Source organism: Scyliorhinus torazame, chromosome 2 (assembly GCF_047496885.1).
Source record: "Scyliorhinus torazame isolate Kashiwa2021f chromosome 2, sScyTor2.1, whole genome shotgun sequence".
Lineage (NCBI taxonomy): Eukaryota > Metazoa > Chordata > Chondrichthyes > Carcharhiniformes > Scyliorhinidae > Scyliorhinus > Scyliorhinus torazame.
The window spans coordinates 47,623,560-47,645,273 of NC_092708.1; the positions used below are offsets into that span (position 1 = coordinate 47,623,560).

Genomic DNA, 21,714 nt, shown 5'->3' on the forward strand with positions numbered 1-21,714 from the left:
CCGGGCCCCTCAATGTTGGGGCTCGGCCCCCAAAGATGCGGAGCATTCCGCACCTTTGGGGCGGTGCAATGCCCGTCTGATTGGCGCCATTTTTGACGCCAGTCGGCGGACATCGCGCCGTTGGGGGAGAATTTCGCCCCCTGTGACTGTAATTATTGGGCAGCCAAGGGCTTGGGTATTTTTCTAAGAATTATTGGTTAATGCAATTGTGCTGTGACTCCAGGTCAAGTGGGCCTGAAATTGACTGCGCACTAGCTCAGGATGTCGTAACAGAACTCATTCCCTACACTCACGCTTAATCATGCCGTGTAATACCTTTCACAAGGTGAGGGAGTGGCACATTGGTATTGTGACTAGACCAGTAATCCAGAGACCCAGGATAATGCTCTGGGGACCCAGGTCCACCATGGCAGATGTTGTAATTTGAATAGAGTAAAGGTCTGGAGACATTGTACTAAATGTAGCAGCCTAGACCTCAGGAGGGTGGGAAACAGGAGTTACAATAATACTTTCAGCTGCTAAGCCCAACACTGAAACAAATGCTGTTCTTGCCATGAATGCCCACATCCCATGGGCGAATTTTTAAAAAATCGACTCACATGACTTATTGAAAGCTGTCAGCAGGGTATTGCAACTGAGGGGGGGGGGCATGGGTTAAGTATTAAACAGGCCAAGTACCTTCCAAGACGTTAGAACGCTCCTGTCAAACAGTGGTAGCACTCTCTGGCAGAAGAAGTGCTCTGAACAGCTGCCTCTCACCTGGCCATGGCTGGAGCTCTTCAGTGTAACTGATTGAAACCTTCCCAGCTTGTCAGTTTCACTGTAGAAACTCTTTCTGCAGCATTCTTAGCTTCATCATTCTGGGAGTTGCTGCCAGTTTACTTCCCTGGCTGGGAAATGCAGAAATGAGGATTGATACAGTCCTTAAACTGCCTATTAATGACCTTAATCACTTAATCCGACAGATCTAAGGATGTTCCCTGCACACCTTCAATCCCTACCCACAGAAACCCAAAAGGTGGTGCTGGGATCCAGACCAGGCACCGATTTCAGGGAATTTAACTCTCCCCACTTTCCCTTGCGTGAAGAGATTCTTAATCACCTTGGTTATTATTGGATCTCCAGTCCAGTATAAAATCAATATGTAGATTGCATGTAGGGGAATGTGCAATGTGTGAACTGTGGCTAAATAAGCGCAGCAGCAAAATATACTGAGGCACATCAAGCCGGTGTGCTTCATGATGGCACTTTTCTGCAATCTGGACATACCTCTTGGGCAGTAGACGTCTGGTGCCCAGCGGTTGCACTCGTAATTATCTGCTGCATTTTCACACGTAAAACATTTGAACCCACCAGGGTAGGGTGTTGCTGAAAAAGAACAAACGTAAATGTATTTGACAAAGAACGCATTGGCTTCAACAACAGCAAAAGACAGCAGGGAAATGTTTCAAATAAAGTGAAGCAAAGGGTTACCCAGGCTTCGCTGCCAATACATTAGCCCTCTTGATTAGGTGCTGCACCTGCATACTAACTTCTTGAGACTCATGCTCAAGAACAATTCTTCTGCATCTCGGCAGCTGTCCTCCATTTAAGTAATACTCTGATTATTTTTATTTTTCCTGCCAAAGTGTATTCAGTTCTTCAGTGTTGTGAAAACTGCCACAGTCAAAATCCATCATTCAATTCACATCAGTACTTTCTACAGTACCGCATGTGTGTCATTGGTAGCACAATGAGACAATGGTAAGCAAATGGTTTCAGCCATGGCTCGGTTGACAGTACCTCAGATTCAGATGGTTGTTAGTTTAATTCCCACTCCAGTGATATGAGTGGTTAAGCTAGGCTGACACGCCAGTGCTGCCTTTAGATTTGGTGAAAGGGCGAGGTGAAGTGGGCGGAGGGTTGTGTAGAGCATAAGCACTGGCTGGCACAGAGCTGCTGGGACGAATGGCCCACTTCTGAGCTGTATGTAGCTTGTTAAACCGTGGCTTTATTACATGATCCTGGAGCAAAATGTTAAATTAATTTGCATCTCTCGCAACTTCAGAGAAATATTAAAATATATTTGGTTGAAATTAGGTTTAGAAAGTTTCATTAAAGCTCCTGGGTGGATTCTCCGATTGCGAGGCTATGTCCTCATGCCAGCGTGGGTACGGTGGCGTTGTGTGCCCGAAAATTCGGTGCAAAACGGTCACCGAAATTCCGTGTACCTGGGGGCTCGCATGCCGGCAGCTTAGAGCACCCGGCTCAGGCAATGTCCTGAGGCCATCGGTACGGCACGTGGCGTACTCTCCAAGTACACCGCTTTGGAGGAAGCGGAGCATCGCCGCTTCCAATTTGGTCGTCAACGGAGATTCTCTGGCCGAACGCCATATCGCCTTAGGCGATCGGAGAATCCCGCCCCATGTTTAACTAATAGAAATTATGCAATGTCACCTGATGATACAAGCAAACTGATAGCCTGACGATTATCTATCTGCGATCCATATAACCATCAGATACCTGCTCTGTTTTCAGGGACGGGTGACATAAAATGTTCTCCTTTTATATTTGAACCCACTTGTGCTACCAACTAAACTGAACCAGCACAGACCAGCTGCAAGTTTCTTTTGCCAGTTATAAATGCTGCAAGTAAGGGCATGTTAAAATCCAATTGCTGCGTTTCATGTTTCCCCACTGGGTGTGTTTTTGGCAGGGGGGCACATAAAGTGGTGCCAATCCCACCACCTTCCCACCCAACACCAAGCTCACCCCCTTAATACGTGGGGGGTACTAAAGTTGGCAGCCCATCTGCCATATTTAAATCAGTAACCAAGGGTCATTTTGGCTTCTTATGAAGCCAATTGACCCTGATAATACGCTGACCACATCATTAAAAGTTTGGCCTGGAGCAGTTGGGTAGGAGTCAGCAGCTCGATTTTTCAATAATCTTTATTGTCACAAGTAGGCTTACATTAACACTGCAATGAAGTTACTGTGAAAAGCCCCTGGTTGCCACACTCCGGCGCCTGTTTGGGTACACTGAGGGAGAATTCAGAATGTTCAATTCACCTCACAAGCACGTCTTTCAGGACCTGTGGGAGGAAACCACGGCACCCGGAGATAACCCACGCAGATACGGGGAGAAGGTGCAGACTCCGCACAGACAATGCCCCAAGCGGGAATCAAACCTGGGACCCTGGCGTTGTGAAGCAACAGTGCTAACCACCGTGCTACCATGCCGCCCATAAGTAAGTTCTCCAAGGGGCGGGAAGGGAGAGGGATTCTGTTTTGGGGGGCTGCTCTTTTGGGAGTAGCCCCCATAAGATCAAACCCACACTTCTTCCAAGCCCCCTCAAAGACTTAAACCCCCTGTCCGCAAGCCCTCTTCCTGGCCTGCTTAAAACCCTGAAATTACCTGTTCCGGGGGATGCATTCCTCCTCTTTTTGCAGTCCCGCTCACACGTCACTGGGACTGGAGGAGCTACCGGCCAATCAGATATGTCATCAGTTCCTGAGGGCTGAACTTCCTCCCCAGTGAGGGATGGAAATCTCACTCAGCCCTTGTTTAACCCTCCTACAGCGAGCTACGGCTGCAAGGTGAGCTGGCATGGAACGGGTTGGCTGTAGGCCAACTTTGTTTCTTAGGCAGGGGAGCGCCCTCCTGTAATGTTCAGCCTCAAGTCTCTCTGGATGCAAGTCCACATGGCAAAAGTGCCCATAAAATGTCATCAATTGAGTAAACCTTTCAAGAAAATATTCTCACATTCATCTTTTTAAGGTATAAATCCAGATCAAGTATTAACCAAATTTATTGTAATGAATTAGCAACATATCATAACTTATATCTGTGCAACATGAGCCAGAGAAGTCACAGCGTAAGGAAAACGGGATTGGCATTGGGCGACAATCCTTTCCGATTCTCTGGCCACTCGCTGGTGTCGGAATCAGAGTTAACAGGATCTGTGTGTGTGTGTGGAGGGGGGGGGGATCTCTCCTGGGGGGGGGGGGGGGGGGGGGGGCGGAGGGGTGACCCAGAAAATCCAGGGGCAGTGGGCTGAATTATGATGTGTGGGGGAGGGGGGGTGGGTGGCCAGCCACGGACCTCGCTATCGGGCCGCCCGTTCAAAATGGCAGCCCGCTACCAGAATTCAGAATTCCCTCGGGAATCCCTCGCAATTCTCGTCATGCATAAATCCCAGCAGGAGTGCAAATCAGGTGCAATTCAGTTCCGGTGCCAAAAAGAGGAATGTCACCCAACATCCGTTCAATTTTACTTCTTTATCACTCGTAATCATTTTTCCCTCCCGTGGGCAAGGTAAGATGGACCGTTACGTCACGATTTCCAAGTGATAGCAGGAGGAGATCCAGAATAGCCTTTTCCTGTTCTCACCAGTCAGTTAAATAGTGTTTTGACCAAGGATGGACCGGTGCCTCTATTTGTCCCGCTCCTAAGTGGGTTATATATATTACCCACCGTGTTTCCTGGCAACCGAGGTGGCTCACCATTGGTTGCTATCATTGGCTGTCCCGCCTAAATCTACGGAATTTTGAGTGGCTCCCCCTTCCCATCAGGGGGGGGGGTGGGGGGGGGGGGGTGGGAGTTGTTGCCGTCGGTCCCCGTCGCAGGACTGAAAGATTCCCCCGGGCGGGTAGGTCCAGAAATTCACACCCAATATATATATGTATATATAACCCTGGAGAGCCCAATGCTAGAAATAAGTAAGCCAAACGGGTTCCTTAAGTTAACAAGTAAAGAGTCCATTTTATTGCCGAACCTCACTCAGGAAAAGCTGCAAAAATTATTAACAGAAGATTTGAAATGTACAAATATGTCCAGTTACTGACTAATACAAAACAACAACACCCCACCCCACCTCACCCCCATCACACCCCAGGAGGTCATTCACATAAAATGATGAAACTGCAGAGTATCACATCTCAAAACACTTGGCCAAGTAACAAATAAAGTAAGAAGAAAAATGGCAATTCCCAGAGGCTTGCTTACAGCTGGAGGGTCCTTTCCCCAGTGGAGCAGTAGGTTTGCAGTCATGGCTGGATGATGTGGAACGCTCCTTGAAGAGCTAAAAGGTTAATCAGGAGAAAGAGTATGAGAGGAAACCAGCTAGAAATTTAAAAATAGATAGTGAGTGTGTCCTCAGGTATTTAAAAAGGAAGAGAGTAAGGAAAGTGAGTGTTGCTTCTCTCAACAGTGATGATGGGGAGTAAATAGTAAATAATAACGAAATGGTAGATGAAATTTAAAAAATATATTTTTCTTCTGTCTTCATAATAGAAGATACAAAAAACATTCCAGTAATAGCTGTAAATCAAGAGGAGTAATGGAGAGCGGAACTTGGGGAAATTATAATCACTGGAGAATGGGGACAGTAAGTAAAGTCACCATAGTACCAGATGACCATAGGCTACTTTCCCCTTTGAGGGGGAAGGCTGACGGGTGGTGATTTAACCTGAGGATCACCACACCTCAGGCAAGGGGCAAGGTTGAGAAGGCCGGGCCTTCATGAATAACCCCAGCCGGTATGGGAATTGAACCAGCGCTGCTGGCCTTGTTCTGCATCACAAGCCAGCCGTCCAGCCAACTGAGCTAAACCGGGGGACTGGACAGTAAGCAAACCGGTGGTGCTACAGGCTGACAAGTCCTGATGGACTTCACCGAAGGGTGTTAAAAGAGGTGGGTAATAAGGTAGCATATCCGTGGCTGCTAATTTTCCAAATTTCGCTTGTTTCTGGATAGGTTCCATCAGACTGAAAGTAGCAAATATAACCTCTCTATTCAAGAAGAGAGGGAGGCAGAAAACAGGAACCCCCCAGCCAGTCAGCTTGACGTCTTTGTGGGGAAGGTGTGAGAATCGATCATTAAAAAGGTTATAGTTGGGCACGTAGAAAAACTCAAGATAATCAGGAAGAGGCAGCTTGGTTTTATGAAAGGGGAATCATGTTTAGCCAATTTACTGGAGTTCTTTGATGGAGTGACATGCGCTGTGGGTAAAGGGGAGCCTGTAGATGTACTGTACTTGGATTTTCTGAAGGCATTTGATAAGTTGCAATATAAAAGGTTACTGCGGAAAATAAAAACTCATGGCGTAGGGTGTAACGTTTTAGTCTGGATAGAAGATTGGCTGGTTGACAGAAAACAGAGAGTGTGCATAAATGGGCCTTTTCTAATTGGCAGGATGTGACGAATGGAGTCCCATAGGGGTCGGTCCTCGGAGCTCAACTTTTTACAATTTATATCAATGACTTAGACAAGGGGAGTGAAGGCATGGTATCTAAATTTGCAGGTGACACAAAGATAGGTAGGAAAGTATGTCATGAAGAGAACATAAGGAGGTTGCAAATGAATATAGACAAGTGGGCAAAAATGGGGTATAATGTGAGAAAATATGAAGTTGTTTACATTGGCAGGAAGAATAAAAAGGCAGATTATTACTTAAATGGAAAATGGCTGCAGAATTCTGAGATGCAGAGGGATCTAGATGTTCTAGTGCAGGAGTCACAAAATGTTAGCATAGAAAGCTATTAAGAAAGCTAATGGAATGCCATCTTTGTTACGAGAGGAAGTGAACATAAAAGTTCAGTAATACAGGAGGACATCGGTGAGATCACGGGCGAAATTCTCCCGAAACGGCGCGATGTCCGCCGACTGGCGCCCAAAACGGCGCCAATCAGACGGGCATCGCGCCACCCCAAAGGTGCGGAATGCTCCGCATCTTTGGGGGCCGAGCCCCAACATTGAGGGGCTAGGCCGGCGCCGGAGGAATTTCCGCCCCGCCAGCTGGCGCGGAAATGACATCCCCGGGCAGCGCATGCGCGGGAGCGTCAGCGGCCGCTGACAGTTTCCCACGCATGCGCAGTGGGGGGAGTCTCTTCCGCCTCCGCCATGGTGGAGACCGTGGCGGAGGCGGAAGGGAAAGAGTGCCCCCACGGCACAGGCCCGCCCGCGGATCGGTGGGCCCCGATCGCGGGCCAGGCCACCGTGGGGGCACCCCCCGGGGCCAGATCCCCCCCCCCCCAGGACCCCGGAGCCCGCCCACGCCGCCTTGTCCCGCCGTTCAAAAGGTGGTTTAATCCACGCCGGCGGGACAGGCAATTTATCGGCGGGACTTCGGCCCATCCGGCCGGAGAATCGAGCGGGGGGGCCCGCCAACCGGCGCGGCACGATTCCCGCCCCCGCCGAATATCCAGTGCCGGAGACTTCGGCAACCGGCGGGGGCGGGATTCACGCCAGACCCCGGCGATTCTCCGACCCGGCGGGGGGTCGGAGAATGACACCCCACATCTTGAATAGTGTGTGCAGTTTTGGTCTCCTTATTTAAGGAAAGATGGCATTTCAGAGGAGGTTTATTAGATTGATATCTGGAATGAGCAGGTTATTTTATGAGGAAAGGTTGGACAAACTGGGTTTGTTTCCACTGGAGTTTAGAAGAGTGCGGGGTGTATTGATTGAAGTATATAAACATCCTGAATGGTCCTGACAAGTAGATGTGGAAAGGATGTTTCTTCTTGTGGGTGAGTTGAGAGCGAGGGGGCACTGTTTTGAAATTAGCGCCCTTATAGGACAGAGGTGAGGAGAATGTTTTTCTCTGAGAGGATTGTGCGACTTTGGAACTCTCTATCTCAGAAGAGGGTGGAGGTGGGGGTCACTAAATATTTTTAAGGAGGATATGTACAGAATATTTTAAGGCAAGGGAATCAAAGGTGATCAGGGGGTAGATGGGAATGTGGAATTTGAAACAGATCAGATGTAACCTTATTAATGGTGAAGCAGACTTGAGGGCCCAGATGGCCTACTCCTGCTGAGATCTTCCCCTGGGTTTCCAAATCACAAAAGCTCAGCTTTGATGAGAGAGGTTTCAGAAGACAGATGGGCTAAGAATGTTACCCCTGTGCCTCACCCAGGGTCTTTTCACCCTGGATCACATCATCTCTCTCTGAAAGCTCCATACGGCGCGAGCCAATGGCCACACAGCGCTGGAAAAGCGACCTTGCGGTGTGACTCCCACCCACAGATGGCAATGCCAGCTGGCATGGGCACTGCCAGGGTGCCAGGTTGGCACTGCCAAGGTGCCAAGATGGCATTTTTTCCGGGTGCATGATAAGGCTGGGGTTGCCCAGCATAGATATTGGGGGGGGGGGGGGGGATTCGCGTCCATAGCTTCTGCGCTTCCATAAAAAGCAATCTGTGTCCTTTGCAACTACAGCATAATAGCTGCTGCAGGCCAGTGTCCTTTACTTAGTAAAAAATGTTCTTTTCAAAACGTTCTATATATCGGTAAAGCTACCATAGTCCCAGATGACAATAGGTTGCTTTCCCCTTTGAGGTGGTAGTGACTTAATCTGAGGATCACCACAGCTCACGTAAGGGGAAAGGTTGAGAAGGCAGGACCTTCATGAATAACCTCTATATGAATATATGTTATTTAAATACACACATATGTCCAGCTGATGACATAATGTAATATATTCTATATAACACATCTTCATAAAAGCTAAAACATTTCACTTACTACAAGGTTCCTGGAGCACAATACGTTGGATATCACATGGCCTCCTCTCAAGAACAACAGAGGTAAAATTATATCAGCAAGGACATTTAACCTTTTAGATGTTAACTCATCTGTTATCATTGCAGCTGTGAGCTCCTGTAACTGCATCCTAAATCATGTTCGCACAATTCCAATAATAACAATTTACCATTCTCCCAGCACCAGGGATTCCAAATTGCATTTTTAGTTGTAGACTTCAAAGTGCCATGACTAATTATTCAAAATTGTCACTGAATGATGAGCAAAATGTGTCAATCAAGTCTTTTGAATATGATTTTCTTTAACAACTTGCATTTATATTGCACCTTCAATATATTAAAACATCCCAAGGTGCATCACAGGAAAGTTCTCAGACAAAAGAAAAATTGACACTGAGCCAAAGAAAGAGATATTTGGAGAGTGTAGAAAAGTAAAACTGGACGGAATCAAAGCAACTTTGAGAACACAGAAATAATTGTGTGTCTACCACTTAAAAATGTCAATTCAAAACAAGTGTAAGGCTACATCCAGAATATGGGTTGACAGATCCTATCATCTGAACAAGGCTGTTACTTATTTCCAGAGCAGTTATTGTTAACAGTGTCCCAAAATGAAAGATGATCCAAGGTTCCTTTGACAACAGAATCTAGCCTATTTTTGGTGAATTTATGCAGGATACAGATGCAGAATCAACTAAGGTCACTCCGGCTTTGTATCTTTAGCTCTCTATCCTCAATATCAGAGCATTCCATAAATATAAACGTTTCCGGCAAAGGCAAAAGATTTTCCTTCCAGCATTTGTTGAATGAGTTTGTAGGTGTGGGTGTGTTGACTTCTCCAAGCATCTCATCTTTCTACAAACTTTGCTCATTCATATTTTCACATTACAAATTATTTGCAAAGCATTTTGCAAAATAGTTTCTAAGTCTTCAAACCATTGTGACCAAACAAAGAATGATCACAAACACAAGACGCAGCCAGTATTAAATGGTAGTCAGCACTTCACAGCAACCCAAACAATGGAACAAACTCCTGACTTCTTTGTCGCAGTCTTGCATATGGCGGGTATGAGACTTCAAATCTGAATATTTTGATTTATCTGTGCATCACAATGTTACTGTTGGATCTTGAAAAAGCTCCCTCTGGCCCGAGAACTAATGTAGAGAACATTTACAGAAGAAAGTAACTGAATGAAGTGTGGTGATATGTGCCTGCATACATCATAAGTAAAGGTGCAAAAGATCCTAGAGAGGAGGTGGCAAAAGACAGAGAGAGGGCAACGAAAGACCCCAGAGAGAGGGCAATGAAAGACCCCAAAGAGAGGGCAACAAAAGACCCCACAGAGAGGGCAATGAAAGACCCCAGGGTGAGGGCAACAAAAGACCCCACAGAGAGGGCAATAAAAGACCTCAGGGAGAGGGCAACAAAAGACCCCACAGAGAGGGCAATGAAAGACCTCAGGGAGAGGGCAACAAAAGACCCCACAGAGAGGGCAATGAAAGACCCCAGAGAGAGGGCAAAAAAGACCCCAGGGAGATGGCAGCAGAAAGTCCTAGAGACAGGGCAACAAAAGACCCCAGAGAACGGGCAACAAAAGACCCCACAGAGCGGGTAAAGGAAGACCCCAGGGAGAGGACAACAAGGCCCCAGAGAGAGGGCAACAAATGACCCAATAGGAAGAAAAACAATATACCCGAGAGGGAAGGCAACGTGAGAATAAACAGTGGCAAGAACAGTCCTTCAGCAACATGAAAGAACTGAAGGCTGCCTTAAACAGAAAAATTAAGTACAACTGAAAACTCTTAAATGAAACACAACTGAAGACTCTTAAGGTGACTCTTTTGCATTACAGGAAAATAAGAGTGAAGAATAAGTTTCTAAGCTGCAAGTGGAAATGAAGGTTCCATTTGTGAAATGTATTAACCCAGCAAGAACTTGATGGACATCACAGAAGAAGAAAGTTAGATTCGGGATAAATGGAATGCACATTCCCCTCCAAAGAAATGGGTCAAATTCACGGTGTCCGGAAAAGACAGAAAAATTGTTCACAAAAAAAGTGCAATTTGAAGCAGCGTGGAAAGTGAATCAAATGGCGATAGCCAAGTACCAGAAACACAGAGTAGTACTACTGTTCCTCCACACGTGATAGACGTGTGGAAGAACTGTCAAGACTTTAGACTGTCTAAATTCATAATGTCATAGAATCATAGAATTCACAGTGCAGAAGGAGGCCATTCAGCCCATCGAGTCTGCACCGGCCCTTGGAAAGCGCACCCTGCCCAAGCCCCCAACTCCACCCTATCCCCATAACCCAGTAACCCCACCCAACCTTTTTGAACACTAAGGGCAATTTATCATGGCCAATCCACCTAACCTGCACATCTTTGGACTGTGGGAGGAAACCGGAGCACCCGGAGGAAACCCATGCACACACGGGGAGAACATGAAGACTCCACACAGACAGTGACCCAAGCTGGGAATCGAACCTGGGACCCTGGAGCTATGAAGCAACCATGCTAACCACTATGCTACCGTGCTGCCCTGCGCACCTCAGTGGCAGGAGTTTCTGTGCCTCTCCCCTCGGAGCGTTCCATAGCAGTGGAGGCAGCCCAGCATTGGACGGCAGCAGGATCTTCTGGTCCTGCCGCTGTCAACGAGGTTTCCCGTTGTATGTACTCCCCACTACCGGGAAACCCACGACGGGGGCGCGCCATCGGCGTGACCCGAAGATCCAGCAGTGGGAACATCCCGCAGGTGTGAATGGGCAGAAAACTCTGGCCAGAGACATCTTGTCGGGGGTGGATAGGAAGTTTAAAAGTATTGTGACAAGAAGTAAAAATTGGACTTCCGGGTGCGGCGATGACCAGCTGAGTCGCACGTTTCGGCAGCTCCCTGTGAAACGGACTTTTGGGCTCTTGATAGGAGCCCCAACGGCAATTTTGACGGCTAAAAACACTGTGCGGTAAACCAGAAGGGACTCCCCCCTGGATACGGATGGAAAAAGGAGGCGAGAGTGGCCAGATTGCAGTGGATCCTTTAGAACAGCGGCAAGGAAGGCAAGCAAAAACCAAGATGGCGTCGGAAGGTGGCAGTTTAACATGGGGCCCTGAACAACAAGAGTTCTTGAAATGCTGTGTGGAAGAGATAAAAAAGGAAATGAAGAAAGAGCTGTTGGCCCCGATACTACAGGCGATCGAAGGGCTAAAGGAGGAACAAAAGACCCAGGAGCGGGAGCTTCGGGTCGTGAAGGCAAAGGCAGCCGAGAATGAGGACGATATACAGGGCCTGGTGGTGAAGACGGAGACGCAGGAGGCACATCAGAAACGATGTGTGGAAAGGTTGGAGGCACTGGAAAACAACGCAAGGAGGAACAACCTGAGGATTCTTGGTCTTCCTGAAGGTGTGGAGGGAGCGGACGTCGGGGCATATGTGAGCACGATGCTGCACTCGTTAATGGGAGCGGAGGCCCCGGCGGGTCCGTTGGAGGTGGAGGGAGCATACCGAGTGATGGCGCGAGGACCGAGAGCAGGAGAAATTCCCAGAGCCATAGTGGTGAGATTCCTCCGTTTTAAGGATAGAGAAATGGTCCTTAGATGGGCGAAGAAAACTCGGAGCAGTAAATGGGAGAACGCGGTGATCCGCGTTTATCAAGACTGGAGTGCGGAGGTGACGAGAAGGAGGGCGAGCTTTAATCGGGCCAAGGCGGTGCTTCATAAAAAGAAGATAAAATTTGGAATGCTGCAACCGGCAAGACTGTGGGTCACATATCGAGGGAGGCACCACTACTTTGAGACGGCGGATGAAGCGTGGACTTTTATTGTGGAAGAAAAACTGGAATGAGCGGGTTATTAAAAAGAACGTTCGAACAAAGTGGTGGGGCGAATGTGGGGGGCAAAGAGGGGTTTTATGTACTAATCCTGCGATGTGGTAACTTTTCTCTCTCCCACAGGTGGTGATGGGGGGAGGAGGGGAGGTGGAGGAGATGGGGCGTTGGCCATTGGGGGCGGGGCCAAGGGAGAAGCGCGGGCTTGGTTCCCGCGCTATGATAATCATGGCGGGAATAGAGAAGCAGGAAGGAGGGGGCGTCGCACGGTGCGAGCCGAGGTCACGGGGGGAAGCCGAGGTCAGCCAGAGTTTGCTGACTTCTGGGAGCAACATGGGGGGAGTAATTACGCTAGCGGGGGATCTAGCGGGGGGGGGTGGGAGGGGGGAATTACTGGGTTGCTGCTGCTGGGGAGAGGGGGGAGCTGGTATGGGAGAGGATGGGCGGGGGGGCACCGCCTGGGGGGGATACAGCTGCGTGGGAACCGGGTGAGGAGCTGGAAAAAGGTGATGGCTAATCGACAAGGAAGCCCCCCAACTCGGCTGATCACGTGGAACGTGAGAGGGCTGAACGGGCCGATAAAGAGGGCACGGGTACTCGCACACCTTAAGAAACTTAAGGCAGATGTGGTTATGTTACAGGAAACGCACCTGAAACTGATAGACCAGGTTAGGCTACGCAAAGGATGGGTGGGGCAGGTGTTCCATTCGGGGCTAGATGCGAAAAACAGGGGGGTGGCTATATTAGTGGGGAAGCGGGTAATGTTCGAGGCAAAGACTATAGTGGCGGATAACGGGGGCAGATACGTGATGGTGAGTGGCAAACTACAGGGGGAGACGGTGGTTTTGGTAAACGTATATGCCCCGAACTGGGATGATGCCAATTTTATGAGGCGGATGCTAGGACGCATTCCGGACCTAGAGATGGGAAAGCTGATAATGGGGGGAGATTTTAATACGGTGTTGGAACCAGGGCTGGATAGGTCAAAGTCCAGGACTGGAAGGAGGCCGGCAGCAGCCAAGGTGCTTAAAGATTTTATGGAGCAGATGGGAGGTGTAGACCCGTGGAGATTTAGCAGACCTAGGAGTAAGGAGTTCTCGTTTTTCTCCTATGTCCATAAAGTCTACTCGCGAATAGACTTTTTTGTGCTGGGTAGGGCATTGATCCCGAAGGTGAGGGGAACGGAGTATACGGCTATAGCCATTTCGGATCACGCTCCACACTGGGTGGACTTGGAGATAGGGGAGGAAACAGGAGGGCGCCCACCCTGGAGAATGGACATGGGACTAATGGCAGATGAGGGGGTGTGTCTAAGGGTGAGGAGGTGCATTGAAAAGTACTTGGAACTCAATGATAATGGGGAGGTCCAGGTGGGAGTGGTCTGGGAGGCGTTGAAGGTGGTGGTTAGAGGGGAGCTGATATCAATAAGGGCACATAAAGGGAAGCAGGAGAGTAAGGAACGGGAGCGGTTGCTGCAAGAACTTTTGAGGGTGGACAGACAATATGCGGAAGCACCGGAGGAGGGACTGTACAGGGAAAGGCAAAGGCTACATGTAGAATTTGACTTGCTGACTACAGGCACTGCAGAGGCACAATGGAGGAAGGCACAGGGTGTACAGTACGAATATGGGGAGAAGGCGAGCAGGTTGCTGGCACACCAATTGAGGAAAAGGGGAGCAGCGAGGGAAATAGGGGGAGTGAGGGATGAGGAAGGAGAGATGGAGCGGGGAGCGGAGAGAGTGAATGGAGTGTTCAAGACATTTTATAAAAAATTATATGAAGCTCAACCCCCGGATGGGAGGGAGAGAATGATGGGCTTCTTGGATCGGCTGGAATTTCCCAAGGTGGAAGAGCAGGAAAGGGTGGGACTGGGAGCACAGATCGAGGTAGAAGAAGTGGTGAAAGGAATTAGGAGCATGCAGGCGGGAAAGGCCCCGGGACCGGATGGATTCCCAGTCGAATTCTATAGAAAATATGTGGACTTGCTCGCCCCGGTACTGACGAGGACCTTTAATGAGGCAAAGGAAAGGGGACAACTGCCCCCGACTATGTCTGAAGCAACGATATCGCTTCTCTTAAAGAAGGAAAAGGACCCGCTACAATGCGGGTCCTATAGACCTATTTCCCTCCTAAATGTAGATGCCAAGGTCCTGGCCAAGGTAATGGCAATGAGAATAGAGGAATGTGTCCCGGGGGTGGTCCACGAAGACCAAACTGGGTTTGTGAAGGGGAGACAGCTGAACACGAATATACGGAGGTTGTTAGGGGTAATGATGATGGCCCCACCAGAGGGAGAAACGGAGATAGTAGCGGCGATGGATGCCGAGAAAGCATTTGATAGAGTGGAGTGGGATTATTTGTGGGAGGTGTTGAGGAGATTTGGTTTTGGAGAGGGGTATGTTAGATGGGTGCAGCTGCTGTATAGGGCCCCAGTGGCGAGCGTGGTCACGAATGGACGGGGATCTGCATATTTTCGGCTCCATAGAGGGACAAGGCAGGGATGCCCTCTGTCCCCATTATTGTTTGCACTGGCGATTGAGCCCCTGGCGATAGCGTTGAGGGGTTCCAAGAAGTGGAGGGGAGTACTTAGGGGAGGAGAAGAGCACCGGGTATCTTTGTATGCGGACGATTTGCTACTATACGTGGCGGACCCGGCGGAGGGGATGCCAGAAATAATGCGGATACTTGGGGAGTTTGGGGATTTTTCAGGGTATAAATTGAACATGGGGAAAAGTGAGTTGTTTGTGGTGCATCCAGGGGAGCAGAGTAGAGAAATAGAGGACCTACCGCTGAGGAAGGTAACAAGGGACTTTCGTTACCTGGGGATCCAGATAGCTAAGAATTGGGGCACATTGCACAGGTTAAATTTAACGCGGTTGGTGGAACAGATGGAGGAGGATTTCAAGAGATGGGATATGGTATCCCTGTCAATGGCAGGGAGGGTGCAGGCGGTTAAGATGGTGGTCCTCCCGAGATTCCTCTTTGTGTTTCAGTGCCTCCCGGTGGTGATCACGAAGGCTTTTTTTAAAAGGATTGAAAAGAGCATCATGGGTTTTGTGTGGGCCGGGAAGACCCCGAGAGTGAGGAAGGGATTCTTACAGCGTAGCAGGGATAGGGGGGGGCTGGCACTACCGAGCCTAAGTGAGTATTATTGGGCCGCTAATATTTCAATGGTGAGTAAGTGGATGGGAGAGGAGGAGGGAGCGGCGTGGAAGAGATTAGAGAGGGCGTCCTGTAGGGGGACTAGCCTACAGGCTATGGTGACAGCCCCATTGCCGTTCTCACCGAGGAACTACACCACAAGCCCGGTGATGGTGGCTACACTGAAGATTTGGGGACAGTGGAGACGGCATAGGGGAAAGACTGGAGCCTTGGGGGGGTCCCCGATAAGAAACAACCATAGGTTTGCCCCGGGGGGAATGGATGGGGGATATGGAATGTGGCAAGGAGCAGGAATAATACAACTGAAAGATCTGTTTGTGGATGGGAAGTTCGCGAGTCTGGGAGCGCTGACCGAGAAATATGGGTTGCCCCAAGGGAATGCATTCAGGTATATGCAACTGAGGGCTTTTGCGAGGCAACAGGTGAGGGAATTCCCGCAGCTCCCGACACAAGAGGTGCAGGACAGAGTGATCTCAAAGACATGGGTGGGGGATGGTAAAGTGTCAGATATATATAGGGAAATGAGGGACGAAGGGGAGACTATGGTAGATGAACTAAAAGGGAAATGGGAAGAAGAGCTGGGGGAGGAGATCGAGGAGGGGCTGTGGGCAGATGCCCTAAGCAGGGTAAACTCGTCGTCCTCGTGTGCCAGGCTAAGCCTGATTCAGTTTAAGGTATTACACAGGGCACATATGACTGGAGCACGGCTCAGTACATTTTTTGGGGTGGAGGATAGGTGTGCGAGGTGCTCCAGAAGCCCAGCGAATCATACCCATATGTTTTGGTCATGCCCGGCACTACAGAGGTTTTGGATGGGGGTGACAAAGGTGCTTTCAAAAGTAGTAGGAGTCCGGGTCGAACCAAGCTGGGGGTTGGCTATATTTGGGGTTGCACAAGAGCCGGGAGTGCAGGAGGCGAGAGAGGCCGATGTTTTGGCCTTTGCGTCCCTAGTAGCCCGGCGCAGGATATTGCTAATGTGGAAAGAAGCCAAGCCCCCGGGGGTGGAGACCTGGATAAATGACATGGCGGGGTTTATAAAGCTAGAGCGGATTAAGTTCGTCCTAAGGGGGTCGGCTCAAGGGTTCACCAGGCGGTGGCAACCGTTTGTCGAATACCTCGCAGAAAGATAGACGGAATGGGAAAAAGAAGGCAGCAGCAGCAGCCCAGGATCGGGGCGGGGGGGGGGGGGGGGGGGTGGGGGGGGGAGGAACCAGAAGGACTCTCAGGGTTGTTAATATATACTGTATAGTATGTATAGGTCGTTGCTACAGATAATTATATATTGGACTGTTAAATTATATTTTTGGAGAGTGTTACTTGTGACAAGGCAGTTGCCAATTAGGGCTAGTTTTCATTTTTGTTATTTATTATTTATTCATTTTTTGTTTATAAAATAGGTCATTGTTATTTGTGTTGTTATAATATTGTGTAAAGGATGCACAATGTACTGTGTTGGTTGACCAAAAATTTTCAATAAAATATTTAATTAAAAAAAAAGAAGTAAAAATTGTATTGTCATACTCTGTTTGGAGGGAGGAAAGTTTCTTTAGAAAAGAAAGTGGGATGAGGTGATATGCATCCACTGGAATGTAAAGATGCTCGGCAAACCAAAAGTTAATGTGCGCATGGGACTGGAAATTAGCACCGCCCATGCTATGCTTTATGCAGTAACATGGTAAAAGACTCAGAGAACATGGTGGGAGCAGCACCATTCTTGACCATATCTTGGAACTGTAAATAGTTAAAGGGTTCATGTTTAAACATACAAGTTGCAAAACCTCATCAATGAGGCGCCACCACATCAGCAAAAAGAACCCATACTATGACATGAAGGATTGTTGCTACTCAATAATCCAGTTGGAATTGCAGCAACACGAGGAGGTCAGTGAGAGTTAGGGTTGTGTCGTGAGCTCAAGGGCCCAATAGGAAAGGCGGTCATCTTTGTTTGCCAGTAGGAGTATGAGTACATTTAGGAGGCTGGATACATTTAAGTTGAGGTTGGTGAAGGGATAGAGGCATGGGGTTGGAACAGCCAGGAGGCAGGTGCACCATTTCTGTTCTCAAAATGATTGCTCTGCATCATGCCAGGGATAAGGGCAGTGCCAGCATTCGTGCAATGCAAAATGTCTGATCACGATTACAATCGTGCCTTTCATCTTCAGTCCTTTGCAAATATCAGACTTGTGATATATACTGAACGCCTGTTGCATAGTGACAGGAGATACAAACTTTAAACGGGGCATTATAAACATTTTTATCCATTGTCTCATCGATGTGAGGCACACTCCTCAGGACATTGTGATCAACGAGTCATAACGCAAGTCCCAGGAAATTAGAGTGGCTTTGAGTGACAGCCGAGGAATTGTGTAAACCTGACAATAAAAATAATTGACCACTTTAAACTGTTAAGACATTAAGGAGTTTTAAAATAAAGAGCCTAGCCGTGGTCAGTAGTCATCTAGATCAAAGATTAACATGGAAGCATTCCATAGCGTCAGAGTTTAAAACAACTTTGATCCGTCAACAATAGATGAAAATAGAAGCATTCCTTTGCCTCTGATTAATCCAGGTTTAAAATCAAGCAACAATGAATAGTTCAAATGCTTGGCATGACATTGGCCTTTCTGAAATGATTAATCTTAATGTTGTTTATTTGTCTGTAACGTTCCATCAAAATGTATGATGTCATAGCTAATGGTTATTTGGTACCGTATTTGTTTTCTTGTGACATTCCATCTGTGGCAGTGTGTTAATACAAAGCAATTAATATTAACGATTCTTGGGGGTTACTCCAACACCATCAATCTCTTATCTAACTCCAACAACAAACATTAGATTTTCTGTGTGACATCATTAGTTCTGGCAACTTAGAAAGTAAACAAGCTCACTCTCTTGTAAAATGAAAGATCTGTTCGATAATATATAGCTTCACGGTGGTCCAGGTAGGCAGCACCGTGGAGGATAAACGCTTACACGATATGATGGCACAGTGGTTAGCACTGCTGCCTCACAGCGCCAGGGACCCTGGTTCAATTCCGGCCTTGGGTGACTGTGTGGAGTTTGCACTTTCTCCCCGTGTCTGCGTGGGTTTCCTCCGGGTGCTCCACTTTCCTCCCACAGTCCGAAGATGTGCAGGTTAGGTGGATTATTGCCCCTTCGTGTCCAAAGATGTGTAGGTTAGGTTAAGGGCTTTGGGGTAGACGATGGGAGTGTACTTGGTGGAGTGCTCCTTCAGAGCATCCGTGCAGACTCAATGGATTTCTGCACTGTAGGGATTCTATGATTCATCATGAGAACAAAGAACAATACAGCACAGGAACAGGCCAGTTGTCCCTCCAAACCTGTACCGGTCATGATACCACCCTTGGCCAAAACCCTCAGCACTTCCTAGTGTCGTATACCTCTATACCCATCCTATCCATGTATTTGTCAAGATGCCTTTTGACATAGACATAGACATAGAGCTTACAATGCAGAAGGGCGCCATTTGACCCATCGAGTCTGCCACGGCCCTTGGAAAGAGCACCCTACTTAAACCCACGCCTCCACCCTATCCCTGCAACCCAGCAACCTTACCTAACCTTTTTGGACACTAAGGGCAATTTAGCATGGCCAATCCACCTAACAAGCATGTCTTTCAGGGAGGAAACCAGAGCAACCAGAGGAAACCCACGCAGATACTGGGAGAACGAGCAGACTCCGCACAGACAGTGACCCAAGCTGGGAATCGAACCTGGGACCCTGGAGTTTTGAAGCAACAATGCTAACCACAGTGCTACCATGCTGCCCGTAATGAATGCCGTTAATATATCTAAAGACGTACCTAGAGATCTCAGAATCAATCTTTAATTGTTCGGAGTTAGCTGGGGCTATGATGACAGGGCTTTAGTTAGTACCCGTGGACAAGGTGCAAGGCTTTGGTTCAGACAGAGTGATGTTGACCCTCATACTCAGAATATTCATTTGGATGAGGTTTTGGAGAAAGAGACTCTTCTTTCAGGAAGAACATCAAGAAAGGGAACATGTTGAGTAATACAACCTTAAAATGCTGTTCAGCTTGAGAGGGTTCTAGCTACTACAATGTTTTTTATGTGTTGTCTATGTTGCCCCCATTAATAATATGGGCATGTTGGCATCACTGTACCTTCCAATGATCCCTTCTGAAATGTGAGGTTAGTACTGTGGACAGCAAATTCCTGGGAATTATGTATAGTTTTATTTATAACCATCTCTCTTTGAAGACTTCTAGGATCTATAAAGAATTATTTTTACACACACACGTGCATATATATATATAGAACTTTATGGCATGAGACTGTTTTGTTGTGTGTTTGAGGTCTAGATGGGGTTGTCCAGGGTTTGTCTATTTCCATTATGTAAGCTACTCAAAACAGAAAAATGCTGGGAAAGCTCAGCAGGTCTGACAGCAACTGTGGAGGGGAGTCATTCGAACTAAAATGTGGGCACCATCTACCCGAATGGGAACATAACAAACGCGTTTAGCTGGGTGTTTCCTAGCACTCACAGCGTCAAGAAACCCCACGCTATCGAATGGGACTCTGTTTATATTCGGGTAGATTCGGGACCTCAGCAGGGAACTCCACAATGAGGCTCCACTTAGTCCCGTTATCTGCACTGAGGAACTCCGCTCGCCTGAACTCCTCAGCACAACAGGAGATCGGGATGTCATTTTTAAATGGCGGCCCAACCTCGCTATCCCCTCTGACGTGATCCCCGAACCTCCCCAAAGCCCCAACTCACCTATAAGGGGGTCCTCAGCCCCACCCCACACACCCCTGCACAGAGCACTCCCGGATCCGATCCCCGTTGCAGGAGAAAAGCCAGCTTGGCACCTTGGCACTGTAACCTGGCACCACCCCTACCAGCTGACAGTGCCACCGGGACACCTTGGCAGTGCCAGGCTGACACCAAGGTGGCACTGTCAGGGTGCCTAGTTGGCAGTGCCAGGGTGCTCAGGTGGCACCAGCAGTGCCAGGGTGCCACTGTGCTCAGAGGACAAGCACCTGGGGGCCTACAATCCCTTGGGGGACCCTCACGAATGTCGCTCCATGTGGCCCTGTTTGCAGAGCCCAGAATTGAACGGTGCTCGCCCGGGAACTACAAGGCAAAGGAGTTAGATCGCATGCATTGGTTAAATCATGGGATTGCATATTAGAGTGAGACTAGCTGTCTCTCTCTAATATGCAGATTTGCTAAAAAGTGATCCGCCCACAATGGGCGGGATTCACATTGCGACGCCTCGCGATATCGTGTTAGATCTCATGAGGGGTAGTGAGCCTGGTAGATCCGGAAGAGGGATCTCCCAGCATTTTCTGGTCGCATCATGCTGCCTATCAGGCGTAACGTGGCCGGTCGATCACACCCGTAAACTCTATTTTCTCTCATCACAGGTGCTCCCAGACTTGCTGAGGTTTTCCAGCGTTTTCTGTTTTCGTTTCAGATTCCAGCATCCACAGTATTTTGCTTTTAGGTTGCTCACGACGATAGTTTGTCAAATTCATTATTATTTATTTGCAACTCTGTTTACAATCTGAAGAACTCTGCACAAAGTTGGACTTCTCCTCTCTCCAGATCTTTCTTAGTCAGGGCGGCACAGTAGCACAGTGGTTAGCACGTTGCTTCACAGTGCCAGGGTCCCAGGTTTGCTGCCTGTGCGGAGTCTGCAAGTTCTCCCTGTGTCTGCGTGGGTTTCCTCTGGGTGCTCTGGTTTCCTCCCATATGTCCCAAAAGACATGCTGCTAGGTGAATTGGACATTCTGAATTCTCCTGCCATGTACCCGAACAGGCGACTAGGGGATTTTCACAATAACTTCATTGTAGTGTAAATGTAAGCCTACTTGCGACAATAAAGATTATTATTATTATTATTAATAGTCATGCAGCATTACATCATAATTACATCAGTATCATGTGCTTCTGATGTTAACCCTTTAGTCTGCATATTTCCACCCTCCCAAGGTTGAGGATATTTGGCACTCTTCCTACATTCGTTACGAGTCTTCTCCTGGGTGGTTGTCGAGCTTTGTATCTTTTCTTGTTCTTATCTTCATAATGTTTTCAATAGTAAGCCCCGTTACTATTGACTTCCTTTCCACGGATATTACGCCGTTGCAGTTTCTATTTATATTTCCCTGGTCCGTCTCAATTGTGTTAAGATCTCGGCTCTGGAGTTCCTTCTGT

At 48.2% G+C, this 21,714-nt stretch overlaps 1 protein-coding gene across 6 annotated transcripts in view; it reads right to left on the reverse strand.

The window, feature by feature from the left end:
- The window catches only part of lypd6 (LY6/PLAUR domain containing 6), a 340,700-nt gene that overhangs the window by 24,122 nt on the left and 294,864 nt on the right, over window positions 1-21,714 (reverse strand). For all 6 annotated transcript variants that reach the window (XM_072471187.1, XM_072471215.1, XM_072471196.1 and 3 more), the window contains one exon: window positions 1,270-1,368. In XM_072471187.1, the coding sequence (XP_072327288.1) occupies window positions 1,270-1,368 (99 nt within the window). The remainder of the gene's footprint in view (window positions 1-1,269; window positions 1,369-21,714) is intronic.